A 20,473-nucleotide genomic window follows, 5' to 3' on the forward strand; every position below is an offset into this window, starting at 1 on the left:
AGGGATTCCTTCTTTATCTCTGATCTCTGATGAGAGATCGGAGATAAGAGAAAAGATTCTCTTGCTAGCAGTAGCAAGGAAATCCCTTCCTTGCTACAAAGGAATCCCTGGGGTTTCTCCTGCTAGCACTGGCCCTAACAAGAGAATCCCTCCCTTATCTCTGATCTCTTATCAGAGATAAGGGTAGGGTATCTCTTGCTAGTACTAGCAAGAGAAATCCCAGGCAGGGCCACTGCAGCCAGAAATGGCTTGGTGGGCTGCATTTGCACCCCTGATCTACATTGTCTTGATAAGGACTGAGCCAAAAAACTTAGGGATGTCAGAGAAATTCTCTCGAAAGTGAAATGGGCCCAAAATCAGCCACATTCAGTTCACCGAACCCTATTCCAGGACGGGGCGCCCCGGTCTACCCGAACGTGAGCTCATGTGGCACTTTATTTTTTTTTATCTGCCGAAAGTTTTACGAAGGTATTTACGAAGGCAACTTCGCAAATTAGGACGAAAGATGGCGAAAGGGATTTCACGAAACTATTTAATAAACATGCAGTTTCCTTTCCTGCTACGACGCGGCTTTCTTTCGCTGGGAGGGACGAGGTCACGAAGTGCACATAGCCTGCCTGCCCTGAGGCTGAGCTGCATAGCCTCATCTTTTGTTTTATACTTTTATTGTCTGTGTGAGGTCAGGTTCAGGTCAGGTGAGGTCAGGTGAGCAAGATCCCTCCAGGCCACCCCCCCACCCCCCCCGGAAGATAACGTCATTGAGGGGAGGGAACTCATCAACCATTTATCCCGTGGATTCCCGCCTTCAGTTCACATAGGACGGCGGTCGTGCAGCCTCACTTGCTCCAAGCTAGACTCCAGAGTCCAGAGACAGACTAGAACAGGTGCCGCTGCTGCTCCGTCCCAGCTGCTGCAAGGAGGGTGTTTCTTTTTCTGCATCCCCGCGTTATACGGCACTGCAGTTCAACGTTTTTTTCTTTTTTCTTTATTACAGGGAAGGTATGTTTACTTTACCTGAATGTGCCCCTATGCTTAGTGATTTTGGGGTGAGATGGAGGAGCAGGGGGAACTGGGTGGGAAGGCATCCTGCAAGGACTCCATCCCCCATCCTCCTGGGCTTTCCAGGATTAATTCATGTGCCTGCCTATGTATTTCTGAGTGGGTTGGGGTGGGGGGGGAACTGGAAGGACTCCATCCCCCATCCTTCTGGGCTTTCCAGGATTCACCCATGTGCCTGCCTATGTATTTCTTTCTGGGGTGGGGGGAGGGGGGAGTTGGAAGGATTCCATCCCCCATCCTCCTGGGCATGGATGGACCACATCCTCCATCCTGGGCTTTTCAGCCTAGTCTGCTGTACAATATGCCCCTATTTAGTTAGCACTGAATGGCTGGATTGGAGGGTAACTACTTCTACACTGTACTATATCTGCGATTGTAGGCTGTTCACATGATTTCAGCTTTGCCACATGCATTTATGTCTCCTTCTGTCCAGAGACATGAACATGGAGAAAAGAGGAACCCGTGGTCAATCCGGCACTCAAAAGAGGCGTGGACGCCCGGCAAGAACATACACCGCTGAGGTTGCATTTCAGCGGTATTTTAATAACGAGATGGAAGTGGAGGAAGCCCAAGGTGTGACCGGCAGCGACAGCGGCCCCAGCCCCAGTCCGCCCCGCACCCGTAAGCAGTGCACACCACCAATTTCCGCTACAGAAAGTGACACAGGCACAACCGGCCACAACTCCAGAGGAAGAGGAAGAAAGTTCTTGGATGGTGAGCGGAAGGGCAGTGTCTCCAAACCCAAAGTGGATTAAAATGTTCCCAAGGAGACTCTGCAGCGGCGGGATGAAAGTCAAGATATCTACCTCATTCCAAAGGATGAATCTGGTAAGACTCTGTCATCACAGGTGCTTGTGAATATCTGGATACAAATAAATATCTTTGAATATTTGAATAGTCCCTACATTAGACTTCTGCAACCTGCAGCCTTCCAGATGTTTTGGGCTACAACTCCCAGCATTATTGATCATTGGTCATGCCGGCTAGGCCTGATGGGAGTTGAAGTCCAAAACCTTTGGAGGGGAGCATTTGGGGAAGGGATCTTCTTCTTCAACAAAACAAAACATACACGACTGTTTTACATTCATTCATATTAATTGCTGTGAACATATTTCATATTATTTAAATGTTACATGGTGCTCCAGTACTAAAGAAAACCCCAAGTCTTTAAAAGAACTGCAATACTTTCTTAAACGATACACCTTTTCGGTGGGAAAACACTTCAGTGTTTTGTGCTTGCTTTGTTTCCAAAGCCATTCATCATAGTTTGCTGTCTTGTTTGGGCTTGATCTCTTTTAACTAGAGCTGCAATGTGAATTGATTAAACAATTACATTTCTGAGGATGGTTTTTAAAATGTTGCAGAAATCTGAGTCAGAGACTTATTTAGTCTCTTTAGTCTGACCCCCGATATGGCTACTACAAAAAGAGGGCCTGACTAATCAGGCACTGCTCCTGGGGGACCACAAATGCACCCTGGAAAAAGGCAGTGGGATTCGCCAAGTATGTACTCAGGTCAGGACCAGCCCTATCATTAGGGAGCAGCGAGGTGTTGTGGCACAGAACTGGGGGTGCTCCTCAGACTGCCTTGCAGCTCCTCAGCCAGCTTGTTGTCCTCTGGTGTGGTGGAAGAGGCTCTCCCATTGTCACTGTTCAAGTAAGATTCAGCTATCACCCTATGTAGGATGGAGGGGTGCCATTTTACCCTTTGCCTCAGGAAGGGTAATAGAGCTGATGAAAGGAGTGGACCTTGCAAGGGAGCCAGATATCTCCTCCCCCATGCTTTTCAGTCCTTCACCAGTGAGGACACGTTTAGATAACTCTCGTTGAGTTTCCAAGTGTGTACAGTACATTGTTTTTGCACCTAACGTGTTTTCTCAGTGCTCGGTAGTGCAGGAGTAGCTTACAACTAGGGATGGGGGAGAATTTCTACCCGAAAATTCGGGGGGCCAAGTGCCAACGCATTCGGTCCTCCGAAGGTTTGGGGAGAAATTCTCCCCCACCCCCCGTTGCCCTTATTTTTGCCGTAAAATAAGCGTTGCCCTTATTTTCGCCGTAGTCTACGTAAATCTTTACGTAGACTACAGGGACCAAATAAGGAACGCAAATGGCGGCTCCCTATGGGGGCCACCATTTGCATAAGCGCTTTTTTTTTAAAAAAAAGTCACCCGTGATAGGCTACGTGACGATTTACGTAGCCTATCATGGCTGACTTTGCAGATCTAGCCGTGATAGGCTACGTAAATCGTTGCATAGCCTATCATGGGGCTTTTTTTTTTTTTACTTTTCTTTTGAAGTTCGCGGCCTGGGAGACGAGGCGCTTCTCCCCGGCCCGAATTTTGGCCGGGCGAGGCGGGAAGACACCCCTCCCTCGCATGAACTTCGGGGGGAGAAGCGAAGCGCCTCCCCCCCACTGCAAAAAAAGCTGCGGGACAAGGTAAGTCCCTTTCGTACATCCCTACTTACAACTGCACCTTGTGTCATGTGGATTGATTGCAAGTCCTCCAAGCTATGTTTCATAGATTGCTACAACAACACAGTTTTATTCTCTTGGCTATTACTCATGTGTAAAAGTCGCATTTCTCATGAAACTCTGCTTCTATGTATTTTTAATCTTTACAGGGATGCCCACAACTATCCTCCCTGCATCAGACAGCGGAAGTGGGACAGGTGAACCAGGTCCACAGCTGCCTGCTGATGATCACCTCATGGGCGGCGGCTCATGTGATTTTGAAAAAAAGGCCGGAGGACTTAGCATCATCAGTGATCTGGACAGCGAAGACGATGAGGAGCTCTTCTATATCAATGATGTCCCTGCTGAGACTGGGTCTGACTCTGTTCTCCACTTCCAGCCTTCTGGGTTCTGTGGGAGCAATCCCAAACCTCAGGAACAAACGTCCCCTGCTAAGCACTGGTCAGCACCATCAACAACACCATCAACAACACCATCCACAGATGAGTGGAAACATGCAGCTCCAGATTCCACCTCATCTGGAACCGAAACCCCCATTCCCCAAAGAAGAAATGGTGGTGGCAGGGTGAGCTCCTATGTGTGGCGCTTCTTCAAATATGCAGAGAACGACCGCTATGTCGTGATGTGCGATATTTGTAGAAGCCGTGTGCGGCTAGGAAAAGAAGGGGGCTGTCCACGAGTGGGCACGTCTGCCATGAGGCGACACATGGAGGTGCATCATCTGCTTCTTGTGCCCAAAGATAGCAACGGGAAGCCACAACCATCCAAAAAGAACAGTACTGCCTTTGCCTCATCTTCCAAAGACCTCACGCAAAGTGGTCTGGGTGGGAAGGGCACAGAAGGCAGCTTTGCTAAGAGGCAGGTCTCACTGGAGAAATGCCTTGCGCTGACACAGAAATTACCCTCTGACAGCGCCCAGGCACGACTGTGGACCCACTTCCTGACAGTGGCCATTGCAGCACGTATGCTTCCCTTCTCCCTGGTGGAAGCTGAAGACTTTTTGACCTTCATTAAGAGCATCTGCCCTCGGTGGGATGTCCCCTCTCGTCACTACATTAGTGGCGTAGCCATTCCAGCCCTGGCTTCTGCAATCAGATGGGTGCTCCAACAGGATTTGAAATGTGCAGCTGGAGGAAGTGTACATTTAACGAGTGACACATGGACAAGTAACCAAACAAAGTCTTATCTGTGTGTCACTGCGCAATGGGTACCCATCAGTGCGAGCAGCCAACTCAGTCATAGAACAGCGACATTGTCCCTCACAATGCTCTCAGGGACACACACAGCGGAAAACATCAGCAGCAGCATCAGTGGTGTTGTTCAGTCCTGGCTGGCCCCCTTAAATCTTACAGTGGGCTGTGTAGCAACAGACAATGCCTCAAACTACCTAAAAGCAGCCCGCATTGCACGGCTAAACCACGTTCCGTGCGTTGAGCACTGCTTGAACCTTGTGGTGCGTTCTGGATTGAGCAACGCCTCCCCTAAAATTGGCAAGCTACTTAAGGTGGCCCGATCCATTTGCACCCACTTCAGGCAGTCCTGCTCAGCAATGGAGGCAATCGGCGCCATCCAACCTAGCCGTGGCCTTCCAGAACACAAATTCATTTTGGATGTGTCCACACGCTGGAACAGCACATTGCATATGCTTCAGAGACTCTGTGAGCAGAGACCAGCTATAAATGACTACATCACTGAGAAACAACACCACTCCAAATTTTTTGTCACACCTCCCCCCCCACCAGCTGTCAGCAGCAGAGTAGAGCAGTCATCAAGTGACGAGGAGGACCCCTGGGATGATGACACTGCTGCTAATGTGAGCCAGAGGTCTGAGGGACAATGAGGCAGAATCATACAATTTGTGAGTGGTCACACTGAGGTGTCCCTCAGAACTTTGTCCAAACCTGCAGTCCCTGTCTGGCCTGGGCAGAGCCCAAAGTACTGGCGATATGTGGCGGAGCTTTATAATACCTCACATGCAGAATCCAGTTGCGCTACCCGACTGTGTGTGGTGGACTATGCAATAGCGTACATCCCTACTACACACACACACACACACACACACACACACATACACAGAGTTCTCTATGCATCCCAGTGTACTCCGCTATCGACTGTATCTGTGTGTCTTTACCCCTCTGAATGTCAGTATGATTCTGATGCCCCAAATGTATGTATAGTTCTATTTCTCTTGATGTTGATGTGTGCTTTTAATTCATTTAAAATTCTTTCATAAATCATGGAATTGCTTTCAAAGACCTTGTTGTGGTCTCTCCCTGGACTCCCACAGCTTTTGGGTTTTCCTAAGCACCGAGAGCTCTATGTGAAAAGATCCCTCTGGTATGCGTCCAGTTTACATGTATGTGATATGCACCTACACGTTAAACTAAGCATACTTCATAGAATCGTAAAGCCACAGAATCATAGGGTTGGAAGGGGCCTACAAAGCCATCGAATCCAACCCCTGCTCAATGCAGGTATCCAAGTCAGAGCATCCCTGGCAGATGGCTGTCCAGCCTCGTCTTGAATGCATTCATTCATAACATCAGGGATGCGGACTGTCCATCTCCCTATGAGGGAAGCTTACAGCAGCTGTTCTTGTTTGGCTGGGATTCTGGGGAGGCATTCTTGTTGCGGTTAACAGTAAGCAAACACAGAGATCATTGTGTACAATGATCTAGATTTAAGAAACAGGGGTGGACGAAAGTCACTTACCTGTCCTCGAAGATTTCCCGTGGTGGGGGGGAGGCGCTTCATTGCTCCCCCCGCGAAGTTCAGGCCGGGGGGGGGAGGCTTCCTGCCTCACCCGGCCGAAATTCAGGCCGGGGAGGAGGCTTCCCGCCTTGCCCGGCCGAAATTCAGGCTGGGGAGGAGGCGCTTCGCCTCGCCCGGCCGCGAACTAAACAGTTAAAAAACAAAACAAAAACGCCCCCGTGATAGGCTACGTGACGATTAATGTAGCCTATCACGGCTAGATCTGCAAAGTCAGCCATGATAGGATACGTAAATCGCCACGTAGCCTATCACGGGTGACTATAAAAAAAAAAAAAAAAAGCGCATACACAAATGGCAGCCCCCATAGGGAGCCGCCATTCGCGTTCCTTATTTGGTTGCTGTAGTCTACGTAAATGTTTACGCAGACTACGGCGAAAATAAGGGCAACACAAATAGCGTTGCCCTTATTTTCGCCGTAGTCTACGTAAACATTTACGTAGACTGCAGCAACCAAATAAGGAACGGGAATGGCGGCTCCCTATGGGGGCCGCCATTATCCGGACGTGCTTTTTTTTTTTTTTAAAGTCACCCATGATAGGCTAAGTGACCATTTACGTAGCCTATCATGGCTGACTTTGCAAATCTAGCCGTGATAGGCTACGTTAATCGTCACGTAGCCTATCACGGGGGCATTTTTTTTCTTTTATTGCAATGGCAGCGGTGGCAGCCGGTCGAAAGATCGGCTGCCGCCCCCACCCCTGACGAAGACCCGACGAACTGCCAGCCGGACCCGCCGCCGGGAGGGACATTCGGCAAAGGTAAGTCCTGTCCCGGGGGGGGCGGGGGGGGATGGAGAATTTCTCCCCAAAACATGTTTGGGGGGCCGAACACGTTGGTGCTCGGCCCCCCGAAGTTTCAGGGAGAAATTCTCCACCATCCCTATTAAGAAATTATATCTGTGGACTTGAACCAAGGAATTGTTACCTATTTTTTAGAAAGAACTTTATATACAAACAGAACAGATCAAAACAAAACACAGAAACAATTCAACAATTCAAAAACAACGTTGGGCTGGCTGGCTGCAGGACTCAGCTCGTAGGAGGAGGATGGCTTTCCCGCTCCAGGGCCTCCACCCTTCTTCGAAGGTCGTCACCTGTGTGTAGAAAGAAAGAGAAGAATAAAGCACAATGGTAATATGCATCTTGCAGGCAGAGTTGTTAGCTCAGGTCAGGTGCCATTCTGTAGTACTACTTACAGGTCCTCCTGAGCATCCAGACGTCTCCTATCAGACGCGTCAGGATCACAAGAGGAGGGGCTTCATCTGTGGAAGAAGGGTGGCCTTCCTCCACAGATCCTGCTCCTCTTGCTGCTGGCTCTTCCTCCTCCTCTGTCCTCTCCCTCTCAGCGGCCCTCAGTGCCTCCTCCACCAGCAAGGCATGATGCGCAGCTGTGGGATGTCACAGTAACAGAATGAATGCCTTTATATATGTGGTGAGTGAACAAAACCACAGTCACTGATTGATCTGTCTATCACCATCCCCACTACCATAAGAACCACTGATTCTGTCCTCCCACCACAAGGTCTAATGATGAGGGGATAATTAGGGAGGCAGATTATACAGTACTGACAGTTTTGGTGTGATGGGGACTGTTGGACTTCTGTAAACATGCACAGGATTGCACTTCTAGTCACCCCATTTCTACATTTGCAATGCCATGGTATCTGTTCATTCTAGTGATGCATTGCATAAATGCCACCTTTTTTCCTAGCGCAAGGAACCCAAGGTGGCTCACATTAGTCTCTTCCTCTCCATTAACGCTGACAACAACAACACTGAGGTAGTAGGCTGGGGCTTTCTGACTGGGCCAAAGTCACCCAGCGAGCTTCCATGGCTGAGTGGACTATACCCAGATCTCCAAGGTCTCAGATGAACACTTGCTCATGAGTTGACTTGAGTGCCAATGTCTTGGTAGAAAGGTGGGGTGGGTGGGGTGCAAAAATTCAGCAATCACTACATGAAGAAGGAAGACGACACCGAGAGGCTGGCCCTGTTGCTGCTGGTCTGGTGCCAGTCCCCCTGTGTGCACTGCAGAGACCGGCAGCAGCAGCATTTCCCTGGAAATGGACAGTGTGTCAGTGTGTACTATGAGTTGTAGTAGCCAGGCCCGCATAATCCTATGCATGTGGTTGTACAGGGAAAAACAATGCAGTTCCCAGCATCCCTTCTTCAACCAGCCAAAGTGGCCGGAAGATGATGGGACCTTTTTCTGTCCAAGTTCAGCAAGCATAGGATTGCAGGCTAAATGTCAGGATTTGTTTGTTTCTGCATGAGACCACAAAGAGATAGCTTCATTTTCGGTACACATCCTTGTCTTCATATTTAGTTGAGCTTGATGATGGGATAAATATAACTTACCAGGCCAATACCTCTGCAAAAATGGGGGCTGGCCTGCTTGGACCCACACTCTGCGGATGTGCCAGTAGTAGGTGGGGGGGTTGGACAGCAGTGCCCTCCACTTGGCAGCAGCAATCCCCTCTCTGACGAAGGACTGCTTGAGTGCCTTCCATTTGGACCTCAGTTGTCCAACTGTGCGATGGTGGCCCACTCGCTCCATCCTCCTCTTTATCTGGGCCCAATAAAGTTCATTGTGGCAGGAGGAGCTGCCAAACAGCACTGCCACCACCTTTCTGTGCTTAATGTTGATGAAGAGGGCCTTGGTCTCCTCATGGTCCCACCTCCTGCCACGCACTGGTGCAGCCATTTTGCAATTTGCACACAAACACACACACCAAGACAGCCACGCGCACAACCACCACTTAACTACACACACACACAGACCAAACCGGACAAAAACACCACAATGCACAACTACACACACACACACAGACCAGACAAAACCACAACAATGAACAAACAACATGAAATCCAATAATAAGCAAGCACCACCACTAACACACCACCACCACCATACCTCAGAACTCCATCCACAAATCCCCACGCAGACGCAAGCGCAAATGCAGATGACATTCAGGAAGTTAGCAGGAAGTTGACAACAGATTTTGTGGAAGCGGAGCTGCAGCCCCGTTTTTTTTTATTGTGACTGTGAGGCGGTTAGGTTAACAAGACCAGTAAACGCGAGGATCATTAAGCACAAATACACAGAAATTAATAAAATCACAGTCCCTGTCCCTGTCTGAGAAAACAAGACAGCGGGGGAGCGCACAGAAGGCGGGAAAGTGGGAAACATATTTCGGGCAGCAACGACAAAAAATACGTAAATAATTACGAAAATAGTGGAAAAGTTCTGGCCAAGGCAATCCACAATGGCGAGAGTACGACGGAAGCAACGGGGGGATTCCCCCCTATGGAGGAAATCCGTAAGCAATCACAACGTAATATTTACAATTATGTTGTAATTGTTAATCTTTACATAGACTACGGCGAAAATAAGGGCAACGCAAATAGCGTCCTTATTTTCGCCGTAGACTACGTAAATCTTTACATAGACTACAGGGGTCAAATAAGGAATGCAAATGGCAGGGCCCCATGGGCGCCGCCATTTGCGTACGTGCTTTTTTTTTTTTCCAAAGTCACCCGTGATAGGCTATGTAACGATTTTCGTAGCCTATCACGGCCACGTGGTCTTTTTTTTTCTTTTTCTTTCTTTTGTAGTTCGCGGCAGGGGAGACGGGGTGCTTCTCCCCGGCCTGAATTTCGGCCGGTTGAGGCGGGAAGCCTCCCCCCCAGCCTGAATTTCAGCCGGGCGAGGCGGAAAGCCTCCCCCCCTTCGCCTGAACTTCGGGGGGAAAAGCGAAGCGCAGGTAAGTCACGGGTGACTTTGGAAAAAAAAAGCTGCGAGACCCCCACCGCGAATAAAGCTGCGAGACCAGGTAAGTGACTTTCGTACATCCCTACAAAAAGTGCTTACTGCTCTTAGCAAAAACTTTCTACCCAAAATGCCTTCCTTTTTTCTTTTCTTTTTTGGTGAACAGGTTGAAAATATTTGCTTATTCATTTAAATCACACACAACACACCACTTGTCCTTAGTAGTGTTATCACATACAGTACACAATTCTGATTGTCTATGTATCATTGTAACATCATCACGTTCACATATGTGACTAATCCAAGAAACAGAAAGGAAGTAGTATACAAAAATGGCACTAATGAGGAACAGAAAAATATAAGTATGTGTACAGTCAAAGCATTTGGGGAGAAATTCCCACCCACTGATATGTCTAGTTGCAACCCAAAAATTAAACCTGGAGCATATGCAGTACAAGCACAGTCTTTATTAATGTTTATTATTTTCCCTTAACACTTATTTTCATGATTGCAGCAGTTAGCATAATTTTTGGTGCAGTGGGGTATAACTTTCTGGGAAGAAAATATTTGGCAAAATGAAACACTGAGAAATAATAGCCCTCAGCTAGGAAACATCTAAAGAAAACTCTCCCATATAAATATAAAAGAATAAAGAGGCAACCCAAAGAGAGTCTGATATATCTGATTAAGATCTCATGAAAATCAACACAGACAGTGAGACAAATAATAAAATATTCAGAGGCAAGGAGCTTAAACAAATGATTTCTATTTATTGCAACGGGGATGTATTATGCTATACAAAGTCAGAAGAACTCTGGCATACACAATGAAGCAATTAGATGGTGACAAATTTATTCTAGCCATTTGCAAGCATAATGGGAAAGTTATTTCTAAAACCAATCTCCTGTGTTGCATTTTACCCCTTGCTGAAAAGCAGATCATATACATATCAATTGTATTTTGAGGGTATTCATCAATATAGCGATGCCCTTAAACCCTGAGCTGGAAAATTGAGAAACAGATAGAACCTAAACCACATCTCCTTTTGCTGCGTAAGAACAGGGACTGTATTTATTTGTTCATTTGAGTAGCCCACTTTACATTTTCTTGGAAGGCAAAAGAAAACACTTTTTAGCAAATGGTCCACTCCCACATCGAGTCTAAAGTATGAGATGGTGCCACTCCTGTGCACACTTCAGTACATAGGTACCTCCCTCCATTCCTATACTTGGTGTTAATCTGCCTATATTGACTAAAGCCTGAGATAGGGATAGACACATCTGTCAATTTTGGCTTCTCTCCGTTTCTCATTTTTCCGGTCTTAAATTTGGTTCAACTTCAACTTCGAGAATTTCTCCAGTCTTAAATATTTGATTATTCATTTAAATTGCCTCCCCCCACTTGCTCTCAGTAGTATCATCACATACACACATCTGATTGTCCATGTATTATTGTAATGTCATATTGTTCACCCATGTGACTGATTCCAGAAAGTTTGGTTCATTCCCAAACTTCGAAATTCCTTTTGCGAGTGGAGAGGTGGTAATGAACAGACAGACAACAAAGCTTGGATTGGAATTGTGACACATTTCTTGAAATATCTGCAAAGGGGAAACCTAGGAATGGCAAGGTCTGCACCAGCAGCTAGTTGGCACATTTATGGGCTAAAACATACCCAGCCTGAGGGTAGGGATATACGAAAAGTACTTTACTTTCTGATCCGGGACATCTGCGGTGGGGGGGAGGCGCTCCGTCACTCTCCCCGGAATCCTCCCCAGCCAGCTCTGCTCCACGGCAACTCCGTGGAGCCGCCGCCTGGGTCCACCCACAGCCAGACTTCCGTCTGCTGCTGGGCTGCACCAGCCGCAAATGGTGGCTGCTATGCCATTTGCGTCCCTATGTAAGTATCTACGTAGCCTATCACGGCTTGGCAGGGATGCATATGGCAGCCGGCATAGCAGCCGCCATTTATGGCTGCAGCCTGGTAGCAGCCAGAAGATGACCCGGAGCCACCACCGCCACCGGAGCTGCCGCTGGAGCCGCCACTGCCACCACCAACACTGGGTAGGCTCCGTCCTAGGGGGATTCCGCGGGGTGGAGGGGGGGATTGCCCCGTTCTGCCATGGACTCCGGGGGGCCGGATTCTGCCACTGGAATCCGTGGCAGAATTCTCTAGGGATGTACAAAAGGTACTTACCTTTCCGCGGATTATGCTGATGCTGGGAGGGAGGCATTCTGTCCCTCCCCCTGGAATCCTGGCCGGGGGGGAGGCGCTCCGTTCCTCCCCCCCAGAATCCTGGCCGGCCGGCTCCACTCCGCAGGGATTCTGCAGAGCCGCCAGCCGGCTCTGCCAGCAGCTGGACATCCGGCTGCTGGCTAGCAGGGACGCAAATGGTGGCGGCTGTAGCCGCCGCCTTTTGCGTCCCTGTAGCCAGCCGTGATAGGCTATGTAAATGTTTACGTAGCCTATCATGGCTGATTAAACAAAAAACAAAAAACGCACGTACGCAAATGGCGGTGCCCATTGCGTACGCGCATTTTTTGTTTTTTGTTTAATCAGCCGTGATAGGCTATGTAAAGATTTACGTAGCCTATCACGGTGTTTTTTTAAAATCTAGCTGTGATAGGCTATGTAAATCTTTACGTAGCCTATTATGATTTTTTTTTTTTTACCTGGAAATGGCAGCAGCTTCAGCTGGTCAGAAGACCGGCCACTGCCGCCAGGAAGATCTGCCTAAGGTAAGTCCCATCCCAGGGGGGTGAGGGGCCGTTCCACCACCGATTTCGGGGGGGCCGAATGCGCTGGCATTTGGCCTCCCCGAGATCCGTGGTGGAACTTTTGTACATCCCTAGAATTCTCCAACATCCCTACCTGAGGGGCAGCATGTCCTCATTGCCACTCCCTCCCGGACTGTTTCTTATTGGGGGAGGTAGACCTTCCCATGTCACCCCCTCCCGGGGCTGCACGGCTCCTGGGTGAGTGAGGTGAGTTGCTCTCACAGGCAACCCTTATCCCCCGCTGAGCAGCAAAACCTGTTCAGGAGGCCTCAGGCATCACCTGTCAGTGTCCATAAGGTGCCTCTGAATGCTCACCATTCCTAAGCTCATTCTCCTTTTTGCCCATCCTAGCCGCCACCAGGAGTGACAAGCCTATTGCTTGTCAAACTCCCCCCCACCTGTGCAAAAGAACTTCCCGCAGGCCCCTTTGCAGATCTGACAGAAATATGTCATTTCCTGCATCAGACAGGTGAACACCACCCTTCCTGTAGGGCTCCCTCCTTGTCCATTTGTTTTCCTAATGAGTGATAATCCCATCACTGTGTTTGTATAGCCAGAAGGCTATTTTCCCATTCCACTTTCTGACGGGCCCTTTCCATGGCCCTCTGGGTCAGAACATTCCACACTTCATTCTTGTGAACAAATTGTAGACAAATTGTAGTTATAACAATTTATAACAGTTATAACATTCTGCAGGCCTTGGCCAGATAACTCGGAATTGGCCAAGGCCTGCTGAATGAGGTCCTTGCCTTCACACAGCCAGGTCAATTCCCCCATAGATGCAGCACCAAAACCTGCAGGGGAACCTGCACATCACGTTGAGGGAATGGAGTGGGGAAGGCACTCTCACTGCATACCATGTCTGCCAAGCCCCTGATCATGGGCACACTGAGACAGTCCAAGCTGGGTCCACACCATGACATAAAACCACCGACCATCCCCAAACACTGTGCTGTGACCACATAAGCACACGCCCAAGTTCACATCCATTTCATCGATCTAAAGGAGATAAAGGAGAATAGTAAGTGGCAAAAGGAGAGGTAGCACCTTGGCATCAAAGAAAAGCTCACACCTAAGTCCTGAAGGCCTTGGGAGTGCCACCTGCCCATCGCCTTCAATTGATCTGCTGCCAAAACCTGAAGATGTGACTGTAGGAGCGGCCCCAGTGCTAAAAGAATGTGTCCAAATCAGATTTTCTAGACTGAGAGTACTCAATGCCAGCTTAGTACAGTCGTGCAGATTAATGGCCCTAATCTCCAGGGTGATAAAGGATATCTGGGGAAGGGGGATGCCAGGAATCCGCAGTTGCAGGTGACGTCCTGGCCCTGCCCTGGATGGCATGACGTGCCCGGAAGCCTGTATCATAGCGGCCGCTGGGAGTGACAAGCCTAATGCCAGTCATACTCCCCCCTCATGTGCTAAAGGACTTCTCGCTGGCCCATTAGCCAATCCAACAAAACTTTGTCATTGCCAAATCGGGACGGTCCTGTCTCCAAGGCTCCACCCACATCCTAATAATTTCCAGATGAGAGATGATCCCGTTGCTATTCTGATATAGCCGGATGCCATCTCCTGGTTTACTTTCCGACGGGCCCCTTCCATGGTCCTCAAATTCCACACATTCCTGCAATTAGTTTGAGGAAGCAGGCAGGACCAATGATAGTTATCGCTGGCCAACTGTGCCGTATGACCTGGGAAAGGTCCTTGCCTTTCCCACCAACAGATTGTTCCCTCCTAGATGCTGCACCAAAAACTGCGGGGGAACACACACCAACCCATGGTGGAATGGAGTGAGAAGGAGGCGCTCATACTACATGCTGCGCCTGTCAAACCGCTCACACATGCACACTGGAACAGTCTGCTCTGGGTGCTGCAGCCTGACCTGTAAGCGCTAAGACCAGCTCATAACACCCTGCTGTGTCCACACATGAGCACACGCATGCACGGGTTCACGTCCATTCCATTGATCTAAAGGAAAATCACAGTAAGGATAAGAAAAGAGATGCTGATCAGTGAAGTCCCACTCGCTAGGAATGGACACAAGACCATAACTGTAAACTGCTGGGAAGGCTACAACTGCTGCAGCCGAATGTGAGAGCTACCTCAGGGATCCACCCCCGTATGGAAGGCCCTTGTCCTGTGAGCCATGAAGTGCAGCATGGCTTGCCCTATCTAAATACACAACGCTCAACGCATGGTCTCTGGAAGTGCTGGCATCCGGGTATTAGACAAAACGTTGGCTGAAGCCACAGCCGGAGCCGCAGCCAGGTAGGCTCCATTTTGCGGGGCTTTTGCGGGGTGGAGGTGCAGGGGGCTCCATTCCACCACGGATTCCGGGGGGGGCGAATTCACTGGAATTCAGCCCCCCTGGGATCCGTGGTGGAATTCTCTAACATCCCTAGTACCTAAATCCTGATTTACTGAGGCGAAGGTATAAGTAGCCTGGCATGGTTCCAGTGCCACTGCAGACAGTGGGAGAGGGCAGGTTCAGGGGAGGGGGTTAATCCTGTGACACTAACACTAAAGTTAACCCGGCAGTAGGTGGAATAAACTATAAAAGATTAATAATGCCAAAGTGCCCTGAGTCCGTAATTATTGGCATACAGGGCTGCAAGCCGGCTCAGATGTTACTAAACCACATACTATATCAAATGACACGGGATGGCTTGGTCCTGTGAGAGCTGCAGATCTCGAACTCAGAATAGGAGCTGAGCTGGAGGATGCTTTGATGACATCTGGATGCTTTAATGACACCAGATAACTTGATCCTTCGTGAGCTGCAGAAGGAATGGGCCCATAACCTGCAGCAGAGCCATGCTGGGGAAGCATTGATCATGACCAAGCGTGCTGCAACAAAAAATGAAAAGCTACTCTGAGTCTATCTCTATGTTTTTTGTTTGTTTGTTTGTTTTTGTGGGCCCAGATCCCCCCACTGCATTTGAAATGGACAAAGGGGGCAAACACAATCCCTTAGTCGTTTTCCACCACCTTCAATCTAACCCAGTTTAAGGTAAGTCCGGCTGGGCCTCATCTTCAGAGGAAGAATCATGCATCCTCCAGTGCCTATTGGCAAGTGGGCAGGGTGCTTTGCCCTTCCTTTGCTTGCTCTTTCTTATGGGGCATCCTAGACAAACGATCCCCTTCATGGATCACTGCCTTGTTGTGGCGAAGGGGCTTGCGTAACTCAGTGAAGCCATAAGCTATGCCGTGCAGGGCCACCCAAGACGGACAGGTCATGGCAGAGAGTTCTGACAAAATGTGGTCCACTGGAGAAGGAAATGGCAACCCACTCCAGTATTCTTGCCAAGAAAACCCCATGGAACGTATCACAAGGCTAAAAGAGATGACGCCGGAAGATGAGCCCCTCAGGTCGGAAGGTGTCCAATATGCTACTGGGGAAGAGCAGAGGGTATTTCCAAGTAGCGCCAGAAAGAGTGAAGCGGCTGGGCCAAACCCGAAAGGACACTCAGCTGTGGATGTGTCTGGCGGTGAAAAGAAAATCTGATGCTGTAAAGAACAATATTGTTTAGGAACCTGGAATGTCAGATCAATGAATCAAGGTAAGCTGGAGGTGGTCAAACATGAGATGGCAAGATTGAACATCGACATCTTGGGAATCAGCGAACTCAAATGGACAGGCATGGGCGAATTTAATTCAGGTGACCATCATATCTACTATTGTGGGCAAGAATCCCTTAGAAGAAATGGAGTAGCACTCATAGTCAACAAAAGGGTGGGAAAAGCAGTACTGGGGTACAATCTTAAAAATGATAGAATGATCTCAGTACGAATCCAAGGCAAACCATTCAACATCACAGTAATTCAAGTCTATGCCCCAACCACTGAGGATGAAGAAGCTGAGGTTGATCGGTTCTATGAAGACCTACAACACCTTCTAGAACTAACACCAAAAAAAGATGTCCTCTTCATCATAGGGGATTGGAATGCTAAAGTAGGAAGTCAAGAAATCACTGGGATAACAGGCAAGCATGGCCTTGGTGTACAAAATGAAGCAGGACAAAAGCTAATAGAGTTTTGCCAAGAGAACATGCTGATCATAGCAAACACTCTTTTCCAACAGCACAAGAGGCGACTCTACACATGGACGTCACCAGATGGTCAATATCGAAATCAGATTGATTATGTCCTTTGCAGCCAAAGATGGAGAAGCTCCATACAGTCAGTAAAAACAAGACCTGGAGCTGACTGTGGCTCAGATCATGAGCTGCTTCTTGCAAAATTTCGGCTTAAATTGAAGAACGTAGGGAAAACCACTAAACCGTTCAGGTATGACCTAAATCATATCCCTGATGAATATACAGTGGAGGTGAGGAATAGATTTCAGGGATTAGACCTGATAGACAGAGTGCCTGAGGAACTATGGACGGAGGTCCGTAACATTGTTCAGGAGGCAGCAACGAAATCCATCCCAAAGAAAAAGAAATGCAAGAAAGCCAAGTGGCTGTCTGATGAGGCTTTACAAGTAGCTCACGAAAGAAGGGAAGCGAAAAGCAAGGGAGAAAGGGGAAGATATACCCAACTGAATGCAGAGTTCCAGAGAATAGCAAGGAGAGACAAGAAGGCCTTCTTAAATGAACAATGCAAAGAAATCGAGGAAAACAACAGAATGGGAAAGACTAGAGATCTCTTCAAGAAAATTGGAGATCTCAAGGGAACGTTTTGTGCAAAGACGGGCATGATAAAGGACAAAGAAGGCAGGGACCTAACAGAAGCAGATGAGATTAAGAAGAGGTGGCAAGAATACACAGAAGAACTATACAGGAAAGATCTGAATGTCCCTGATAGCCATGATAGTGCGGTCACTGAACTTGAGCCAGACATCCTAGAGAGTGAAATCAAGTGGGCCTTAGGAAGCATTAGTAACAACAAAGCTAGCGGAGATGACAGTATTCCAGCCGAGCTATTTAAAATCCTAAAAGATGATGCTGTTAAAGTGCTGCATTCAATATGCCAACAAATCTGGAACACTCAACAGTGGCCACAAGACTGGAAAAGGTCAGTTTACATTCCAATTCCAAAGAAGGGCAACGCCAAAGAGTGTTCAAACTACCGCACAATTGCGCTCATTTCACATGCCAGCAAGGTGATGCTCAAAATCCTACAAGCTAGGCTTCAGCAGTATGCGAACCGAGAACTACCGGAAGTACAAGCTGGGTTTCGAAGAGGCAGAGGAACTAGAGATCAAATCGCCAACATTCGCTGCATCATGGAGAAAGCAAGAGAATTCCAGAAAAACGTCTATTTCTGCTTCATTGACTACGCTAAAGCCTTTGATTGTGTGGATCACAACAAACTGTGGCAAATTCTTAAAGTGATGGGAGTACCAGACCACCTGACCTGTCTCCTGAGAAACCTGTACGAGGGTCAAGAAGCAACAGTAAGAACCAGACATGGAACAACCGAGTGGTTCAAAATTGGGAAAGGAGTACGACAAGGCTGCATATTGTCACCCTGCTTATTTAACTTATATGCAGAGTACATCATGAGAAATGCCGGGTTGGATGAATCAGAGGTCGGAATTAAGATTGCCGGGAGAATTATCAACAACCTCCGATATGCAGACGATACCACCCTAATGGCAGAAAGCGAAGAGGATCTCAAGAGCCTCTTGTTGAGGGTGAAAGAGGAGAGTGCAAAAGCTGGTTTGAAACTCAACATTAAAAAAACGAAGATCATGGCATCTGGCCCCATCACTTCCTGGCATATAGACGGGGAAGAAATGGAAGCAGTGACAGATTTTACTTTCTTGGGCTCCAAGATCACCGCAGACGGTGACTGTAGCCATGAAATTAAAAGACGCTTGCTCCTTGGGAGGAAAGCTATGGCAAACCTAGACAGCATAGTAAGAAGCAGAGACATCACCTTGCCGACAAAGGTCCGTCTAATCAAAGCTATGGTTTTCCCAGTAGTAATGTATGGCTGTGAGAGCTGGACTATAAGGAAGGCTGAGCGCCGAAGAATCGATGCTTTCGAACTGTGGTGCTGGAGAAGACTCTTACGAGTCCCCTGGACTGCAAGGAGGTCAAATCAGTCCATCCTAAAGGAAATCAACCCTGAGTGCTCATTGGAAGGACAGATAATGAAGCTGAAGCTCCAATATTTTGGCCACCTAATGCGAAGAGAAAACTCCCTGGAAAAGACCCTGATGCTGGGAAAGACTGAAGGCAAAAGGAGAAGGGGACGGCAGAGGATGAGATGGCTAGATAGCATCACGGATGCAATGAATATGAACTTGAGCACGCTCCGGGAGAGAGCGCAGGACAGGAAGGCCTGGCGTGCTATGGTCCATGGGGTCACGAAGAGTCGGACACGACTGAACGACTGAACAACAACAAGACAAACGATGGGGAACTTCGCCCCAGAGGACAACCCACCTATCACAAAGGTAATGGAATACACAAACAAAAGGAGGGGGGTCTCAGTAGAGGCCTAGAGACCTGAAACCTCCTACAAATCCAAGCGGAAAATAATTAAGTGTGTGTGTGTGTGTGTGTGTGTGTATATGTGTGTGTATATGTGTGTGTGTGTGTGTATATATATATATATATATATATATATATATATATATGGGATTCTCAGGTCACCCATACAATTTCAGACCAGGCCTGACCTTGCCTCATGTTCCTCCAGACCATGCCCTTAGAGCAAATGTTAAAGCCCGAGCCCCTGCCCCACAAAATGAATGAGGAACAACTAGGGATGGCGGAGAATTTCTCCCCGAAACTTCTGGGGGCCGAGCGCCAATGTGTTCGGCCCCCTGAACAAGTTTCGGGGAGAAATTCTATTTCTCCCCAAAACTTGCGTTGCCCTTATTTGAGTTGCCCTTATTGCGTTGCTATTTGCGTTGCCCTTATTTTCGCCGTAGTCTACGTAAAGATTTACGTAGACTACAGCAACCAAATAAGGAACGTGAATGGCGGCTCCCTATGGGGGCCGCCATTTGCGTACGCACTTTTTTTTCTTTTTTTTTAAAGTCACCTGTGGTAGGCTACATGATGATTAACGTAGCCTATCACGGCTGACTTTGCAGATCTAGCCATGATAGGCTACGTTAATCATCATGTAGCCTATCACGGGGGCGTTTTTTTTAAAAAAAAAAATACTTTGGAGTTCGCGGCCGGGAGAGGCGAGGTGCCTCCTCCCCGGCCTGAATTTCGGCCGGGCGAGGCGGCAAGCCTCCCCCCCCGGCCTGAACTTTGCGGGGGGAGCAGCGAAGCGCCTCCCCCCCACCGCGAACAAGCTTCGAGGACAGGTAAGTGACTTTCGTCCACCCCTAGGAACAACCCCTTACAACAACCTGGTGAGGCAGGTTAGGGAGTGGGCCAGGGATTGGCCCAGAGTCACCCAGTGAGTTTCACAGCCGAGTGGGGACTAGAACCCGTACCTCCAAGTCTCAGTACAGCACTCTAACCACTGCACCAAGCTGGCACTCCAAGCTGCCTGGGAGGTATGAAAACAATAGAACCCCAAACCCACAGAGCTACTGCACAGGGGTCAGCAACGGCTCTACTGGGGTGTCAGGCAGATTCTCGCCACACCCTCCTTGGAGAAGCTGGGGATTGAGCCTCAGACCTTCTTTAACAAAACAGAGGCTCTATGAGGT

At 48.5% G+C, this 20,473-nt stretch overlaps 1 protein-coding gene across 1 annotated transcript; it reads left to right on the forward strand.

Annotated features, from left to right (window-relative positions):
- The first annotated feature begins 1,641 nt into the window (after positions 1-1,641).
- On the forward strand, positions 1,642-5,781 carry LOC146349733 (zinc finger BED domain-containing protein 4-like). The gene is made up of 2 exons (XM_084841692.1): positions 1,642-1,887; positions 3,681-5,781. Exon 2 carries the CDS (start codon positions 3,683-3,685, stop codon positions 5,369-5,371), a length of 1,689 nt encoding a protein of 562 aa, XP_084697818.1. The 5' UTR covers positions 1,642-1,887; positions 3,681-3,682; the 3' UTR covers positions 5,372-5,781.
- Positions 5,782-20,473: the final 14,692 nt, after the last annotated feature.

Source organism: Heloderma suspectum, chromosome 3 (assembly GCF_057233095.1).
Source record: "Heloderma suspectum isolate Gila_16-S chromosome 3, 16-S_ref, whole genome shotgun sequence".
Lineage (NCBI taxonomy): Eukaryota > Metazoa > Chordata > Lepidosauria > Squamata > Helodermatidae > Heloderma > Heloderma suspectum.